At 43.3% G+C, this 7,733-nt stretch overlaps 1 protein-coding gene across 1 annotated transcript in view; it reads right to left on the reverse strand.

Annotated features, from left to right (window-relative positions):
* Positions 1 to 874: 874 nt before the first annotated feature.
* LOC311113257 (rab11 family-interacting protein 4A-like) overlaps positions 875 to 7,733 on the reverse strand; it is a 39,978-nt gene continuing 33,119 nt past the window's right edge. The window contains exons 9-13 of the mRNA XM_084156464.1: positions 7,518 to 7,599; positions 5,667 to 5,804; positions 5,254 to 5,412; positions 2,179 to 2,322; positions 875 to 2,030 (exon numbers count right to left, since the gene is read on the reverse strand). Coding sequence (XP_084012590.1) covers positions 1,911 to 2,030; positions 2,179 to 2,322; positions 5,254 to 5,412; positions 5,667 to 5,804; positions 7,518 to 7,599 — 643 coding nt within the window. The 3' untranslated portion in view covers positions 875 to 1,910. The remainder of the gene's footprint in view (positions 2,031 to 2,178; positions 2,323 to 5,253; positions 5,413 to 5,666; positions 5,805 to 7,517; positions 7,600 to 7,733) is intronic.

Here is a 7,733-nt window from a genome sequence, read left to right on the forward strand (position 1 = left end):
TGTAACCGCAAAAACACTACAGTCTGCAAAAACATGACACTTTTTAAAACTATAGTAAATACTACAGTATCTTATTTACATATACCTTGGCCATGCCCCTCCCCCATTTCACAATTTGTGCCACCCATAAGTGAGAAACATGCCAAGTATAGACCATAGTGTTCCCTACAGGTTATAGAAAAGAACAGAAGCTCTGAAAAATCTGTTCAGACCCCAGTCCTACCTACAGGTTATGGAAAATTTGCTCTTTTAGTATTTCTCCGGTAGGTTTCCTGAAGGAGAAAGTCTCAATTTCTATGTCAAAGATAATAAAACAAAAACACTGTAGTAAATACTACAGTAATGTCTGCAAAAACACTACATTATTACTATAGTATATACTACAGTTTTCTTTTATTACAGTATTTATACTATAGTTAACTGTAAATGCTACAGTATAATACAGTATACTACAGTAAATACTACAATAAATACTACAGAAGAAACAGAAAAGTGTATTCACTGCTGTGAATACTACAGTAAAATCCACAAAAACCATACAGTGAATACTATAGTATTTATACCATAGTATACTATAGTATTTTTTTATGTGGGTAGCTATAGCAGCACTATGCAATGGGACCTTCATAGCAGATATCCCAGGTCTAACCAACCTATTTAGACAGACTTACTACAGAATATCTGAGTAGAAATGAATTGATGGGGACCCATGATTAAGATGAATTGGCATTCTGAAATTCTCAACCAGCCAATGAACAACTCACTGTGTGAGTTAAGGATTTACTATATGGATTTATCATACAGTATTACTCTACACAGATCATACTGTACCGTCATCTCAGAGTTCCCTAGGAAGTCATTCTTCTCTTATCTTCCTCTGTACTTTACTGACCGATACACTTCACCTGTTCCTTCTTTGACTTCACTAAACCATTCCATCCTCCTGAAAGCATTCCATCACACCAAGTTCTGCTGCCTCTCATTATCAATTTACATGGCTGATATCATCTTTAGTCAACACCAATATCTTTTGACATGGAGATGCTTGTATAATACTTTCTCTCTCCTTCTCTCCCTCCTTTCATCTCTTTCTGTCACTCTTCTTACGCACAGAAACACGTGCTGCTTTACTTTCTTCATCAACGTGCCTCTGCCCACATACCTGTCTTCAGCGATCAAACACAGATCAACTTGATGGAAACAGTGGGGATAGGGTTGTCTGGGAGCTACAGATCTCTGTTTGTCTATCTGCCTGTCTCTCTCCGTTCCTTTCTTCCCCTATGGCTACAACACATGCTGTTGCAGATCAATAGGTTTGTGTTCACATTGTTTCTACACACTCCACTCCACTAGAGTACGTATATCCAGTGTTTAACAACCTGTATTTCCCTTCATATTCAAAGCACCTGCCCAGTATAATAGTTTTTCCCAGTAATAATTAATCTCAATTGTTTTTAAGACTAAAGATGAGGCTGTGAGGAAACAATAGAGAAAATAGAAGGAGAAATGAGGGAGATATCAACATCTGTTGACGAGTCACAGAATAGAACAGAAGTATGACGGTGAAGTACCAAAACTCCCTTTAGAAGTCAACAAAATCCCCTATAGCTTCAGTCGCTGGAGAAAACAAGGTAATATTCATTAGGGCACACCATAGCAAAACGTTTCGCAACGGAACACAAAAACAAGTGTTTCTAATTGGACGAGTCCAGGTTGTACCGCCCAGTTTTAGTCTGTTTTCTTCTGTTTTGTGCCTAATGAATACACCCAAGTTCACAGTTCCACCCCTGGGGCAGCAGGGGGCAATGAAGTCTAGCTGTCCCATGCCCCAGCGTGGCTAGTCTTCCTTTCCCTTTCCCGTTCCCCATTCCTTTAGGGGGTTTTAGTAGTGGGTTACTAGTAGAGGGGTTCTAGTTGGTCTTGATCTCCAAGATGGAGGGGTTGTGGTCCAGGATAGACAAAATGATCTTGTCCATGTACTGCCGCAGACGGAAGTTGATCTCCTCCTGCTCCTTGAGGGCCTCCATCAACTGTGGAGAAATATCAAATCAATGTTATGTTACCATCAGATATGGTGGTGCCATTATCTGGTTATACTATGACCTAAATCAACTCTTCTAGGGTTACTCCGAAATGATCAAATGATCAAATGATTCTCATTATGAATGAAAAACTCACGTCGTCTCGTGAGGCGTTGTCTATCTCGGCAGCCAGCGACTGGGCCTTGGTCTGGGTGGCGAACAGGTTCTTAGCCTCATACAGACTCAGACTGAGGATCTGACCATTCAGGTCGTCGTTCTGTTCCCTTAGCTTCAGGTTCTCCTGTTGGGTGGAGGGGGGAGTGAAGGAGGGAGGGAGGGAGGGATAAAGAGAGGAGGTTGGGAGTTCGGGAGAGAGAAGAGGGAGGGGGAAGTAGAGGGAGAGAGGAGGGAAGGAAAGAGAGAGAGAGAGCGATGAGTATCATAGTTTGATTTGGCAGACTGAAGCGATGGGTTAAGAGGGAGTCCACAGCTTGATGAGTTTCATCTCAATTCTCCAAGCGCCCCACTTCATCCACACTGTGTCAGTAGGCAGGGCCTGTTAGATTAGACTACTGAAGCCTCACACAACTACACACATGACAAACCATCTCTTGATTTCAACAGCAGCCGACACAGCACACCACATCTACAGTAACACCTACAGGACAGGACACAGGTTATTATGGTTATCACGGTGTTATGGCACAAACTGCTCCCTGTGTCAACTGGGGGTGAAGCTCTATAGGCGCTGTATGGTGGTGTTATTAACGGTGGTTAATGGCAGGGGTCAAAGGTTAAAGGTCACAGGAAGCACCGGTGGGTTTGTTTACCGTCTGACCGTGACGGAGGCGTGCCCCAGCGGATACTACGAGGTGGTGGAGGTCAGAGGTCAGAGGAAAGTCCTGCGAGACAAACCGCTGGACACAGAGGAAGAGCACAGAGGAGCACAGGGAGACATGAGGGACGGAATAGACTCATTCATCCCTGTTTGTAATACGATCAAATCAGCTAGCTGATCTGTATTCTCTTTTGAACCCTTTTTCAAATTTGAAACAGTGCCATTATAAAAGAACAGATTTTAAATAAAGAGTTTCAGATAAGCACCATTTGATCTAAAAGTGTTGAGAAAAGAGGAAAAAGGCATCACATATCTGCCTGACACCAATTAGAGATGGATCACTAAGTAATGTTTCTCTTCCAGCCTTGTAGTTTAAACTTTGAGCCTGTGACTGCAGAAAATGACTGTGCGAAAAAAGCTTTCCGTGTATGTGTAGTCTGGGTACCAGTCTTTTTAGCTAACATTCCACCCCTTGCCACTCCTGTCATTTGTCAAATGTAATAGCTGAGCAGAGACGGCAACCAAGCTAGTGTGAGAGAGAGAGAAAAAGAGAGAGAGAGAAAAAGAGAGTCAGAGAGAGAGTGAGACAGATCCAGATGAAAGCTGCAGGCAAGGCGAGGCATTGTGATTACTCTCCTAGCGTTACTGTCAGTTTGACAGTGTGTACTGACCGAAGGCAAGAAAGAAGCCTACAGTAGAATATCAAATCTTTACACATGAAGATACTGCAATACTGCATGTCTCAGCAATAGAGCCTCTTGCCTGCGTTTGCCTCAAGGCTTTGTGGTTTAGTATCATAAAGTCTGCCTTATCTGAGAGGGCATCTTAGAAACACTTTTATCTTGATCTCTTATCTCATGTTTACACTAGGTCCGATGCTCGTAACAAGGATGGGGAACAATAACAATGTGATTTCCCTGCCCTTGACAGACAGATACCACTGGTATTCGCTACCTAGAAATTGCACACTATCTAAGAATTCGAAAGGACAACACTTACTGTAGATAGATATGACTAGTGTATGCCACTCTCTATGTTGAGAGTGTACTCACAGCATTAGACTATCACATAAAACACTATAAACTTACACACCAGCATATACAGTGAGGGAAAAAAGTATTTGATCCCCTGCTGATTTTGTATGTTTGCCCACTGACAAAGACATGATCAGTCTATAATTTGAATGGTAGGTTTATTTGAACAGTAGGAGACAGAATAACAACAAAGAAATCCAGAAAAACGCATGTAAAAAATGTTATAAATTGATTTGCATTTTAATGAGGGAAATAAGTATTTGACCCCTCTGCAAAACATGACTTAGTACTTGGTGGCAAAACCCTTGTTGGCATTCACAGAGGTCAGACGTTTCTTGTAGTTGGCCACCAGGTTTGCACACATCTCAGGAGGGATTTTGTTCCACTCCTCTTTGCAGATCTTCTCCAAGTCATTAAGGTTTCGAGGCTAACGTTTGGCAGGATTTCAGTCCTTCACGGCGTAGTGTGTTACCAATTGTTTTCTTGGTGACTATGGTCCCAGCTGCCTTGAGATCATTGACAAGATCCTCCCGTGTAGTTCTGGGGCTGATTCCTCACCGTTCTCATGATCATTGCAACTCCACGAGGTGAGATCTTGCATGGAGCCCGAGACAGTTATTTTGTGTTTCTTCCATTTGCGAACAATCGCACCAACTGTTGTCACCTTCTCACCAAACTGCTTTGCGATGGTCTTGTAGCCCATTCCAGCCTTGTGTAGGTCTACAATCTTGTCCCTGACATCCTTGGAAAGCTCTTTGGTCTTGGCCATGGTGGAGAGTTTGGAATCTGATTGATTGATTGCTTCTGTGGACAGGTGTCTTTTATACAGGTAACAAACTGAGATTAGGAGCACTCCCTTTAAGAGTGTGCTCCTAATCTCAGCTCATTACCTGTATAAAAGACACCTGGGAGCCAGACATCTTTCTGATTGAGAGGGGGTCAAATACTTATTTCCCTCATTAAAATGCGAATCAATTTATAACATTTCTGACATGCGTCAGAACATTTTTTTGTTGTTATTCTGTCTCTCACTGTTCAAATAAACTACCATTAAAATTATAGACTGATCATTTCTTTGTCAGTGGGCAAACGTACAAAATCAGCAGGGGATCAAATACTTTTTTTCCCTCACTGTAGTGGTGGCATTTACAAATACATACAGTATACTTAGGGGTGGAATTGAGGAGAACGCGTGTAAAAAAAACAAATGTTGTGTAAAATATTGTTTTTGAGCCCCACCTGTTTGAGTCTCTTGCCAAATTAAATCCTAGCAAATACCCAAACAGAGGAAGGAACAATGCACTCATATAGAGTTGAAACAGCACCTACACATGCAATAGCCACTAGGTCTCAAGCCCACCTGTTTGAGTCTCTTGACCTCGTGCTCCAGCTCCATCTCTCTGGTCTTGGCGTTGAACTCCGTCAGCCCAGAGGAAGAGCTGCGGCCGCGGCCAGGCTTCTCTGTCTCCAGCTTGAACAACTGCAGGTGCTCCAGCTCCCGACGAAGGTCCTCAATCAACTGCAGGAGAGGGACACAACCAGGGATGATATGTGGTAGCTGTCGTGAAGACTGTTCAGTTATAAAGGGTACCTGGGATAGCCACGTAGACCAGTCTGATGCAGTGGGCAGACTGGTTTATGTGCAAACATTCAGCTACTAGAGAGTTCAGAGGAGTGGGAGAGGCATCATAAGCTTTCTTTTCATACTACATGTGAAAGTGTGTACAAGTATGTGTACATGCTTGTGTGTGTGTGCGTTATCCCTCCTCTCACCTCCTGCATGGCCTCCCTCTCCTTCTGGAACTCATGTCTGTTCTGTCTCAGCTTGTCCATCATCTTCCTGTAGAGGTCCATCTCATCCTTCAGCCTCAGACTGGTGTCCTCCAGCTTGTCTGTCATACGCTGCTTCTCCTGACCGCACACACATATAGACACGTTCAAATACATGTGATGATACACAGAGAATGAAGTGTGTATTGTTTTCAAACGTATGCCTGATTCACATTACAGGCCCAAGCCAAGGCAATATGTTCTGGGCTGGACTGGTTACACATCCACCATATTTGCTGGGACCGTGCTGGAAAGGACATTTACATTTACATTTTAGTCATTTAGCAGACGCTCTTATCCAGAGCGACTTACAGTTAGTGAGTGCCTAAAAATTTTTTTGTTCATACTCGTACCCACAACCCTGGCGTTGCAAACGCCATGCTCTATCAACTGAGCTACATCCCTGCCGGCCATTCCCTCCCCTACCCTGGACGACGCTGGGCCAATTATTCGCCGCCCCATGGGTCTCCCGGTCGCGGCCGGCTACGACAGAGCCTGGATTCGAACCAGGATCTCTAGTGGCACAGCTAGCACTGCAATGCAGTGCCTTAGACCACTGCACCACTCGGGAGACCACGTGAATAGAAAACACCCAAGCCAGCACAGTGCAGTTCGGGGCGGCCCTATAGGCCAAGTACAACAACTTAGGGACAGGCAAAATTATACAACGAGCTAGAGAGGGTGGTCACTCAATCTCAAAACTGACCCCGATTACCCAATAACCTCTGCTCTACCCCCAACCTCCAGAGTAGCTTATCAAAATAAAAGTCACATGTTGTTCACACAATAAAGGTCCCACAGTATGAATAAGACATTAGTTTGTTAGGATGTATGGGGTAAGCAAGAACACATTCAGTCTAATAATGCACAGTGAATAGTCTTGTAAGAAGAAGCATTAGGACACATACCTTAAAATGAACTATACATTTCATGAATTTACAGTACTATGCACAGTGCAAATACTGCAAAAAAAATTGAAATGCACAACTGCTATTCATAAACATATTCTCTACAGCTGGTAATGAAATGTTGCCTGGCTACCCAAACTCCTTGCTCCGGCCAAACACTACGTCACGCCACCCCCACAGACGTTAGTTTCTTCTCCGTAATGAGTCTGAATCTGAGTCCCTCCCCAACAATTTTTAGAACGGAAAAACATTCTAGCCGCTCTGATTGGTCCCAGAAACCAATGTGTTGTGCCAGAGCCAGAATACACGTGGATAAAATGGCAGTTTGAAAATACGATTGGCTTTGATACAATCAAATCGCTGATTACTTTGTTTTGTACAACACCCCTCATTTGGACGTCACCACAAACGACTTCAACGATGGCAGTCTCAGACTGAAGTATGTAGTGAATGACAGAGCAGCGGAATAATTCAGTTTGAGTCGTCAGGCAACCTGAAGTGTATAGTATAGTAATTAGTTAGTGTGACTCTGTCTGTTAGGAGTTCACACCCACACAATCAAATAATCATGCAGACCAGTAATGCCAACTTCCTCACATGTTTTCACCAGGCAGGCTGGAAATAGAGGTGTTGATATGAGCCCAGCTGTAGCCTTCACACCTCCAAATGTGTGTGTGTGTATGTGTGCGTGTGTGACTTTGGCAATTGGTCATGTGCTGTTGATGGGTGGGTGTTCATGTTTTGTAACCAGTTACCGAGGTCTCTGTCTGTGCAGAGATTGTAGTACTGGAGTTACATGAGTGAGAGTGTGTGATAATGAGTGTGTTTGTACTAAATGTAGTCTACTGTTTCTCTGAGGATGATATGTAAGCAAGGACGCACATACCTCGTCCAGTTTCTCTGTCTGAGACTTCAGTCTGCACATGTTCACCGATATATATCCGTTCTCCTCCTCTAGCAACTGGACTCTGTGGGGGAAGAAGAGGAAACACATTTTGATAATTCATCCATGTTTAGCATATGCCAGGGTTATTCAAAACAAAGCCAATAACAAAGAGAAATGGAAATTAGCAGTACAGCGGACCTCAAGGCCTAATCTATG

The sequence above is a fragment of the Coregonus lavaretus genome (genome assembly GCF_964263955.1).
Source record: "Coregonus lavaretus genome assembly, chromosome: 40".
Classification (NCBI taxonomy): Eukaryota; Metazoa; Chordata; class Actinopteri; order Salmoniformes; family Salmonidae; genus Coregonus; species Coregonus lavaretus.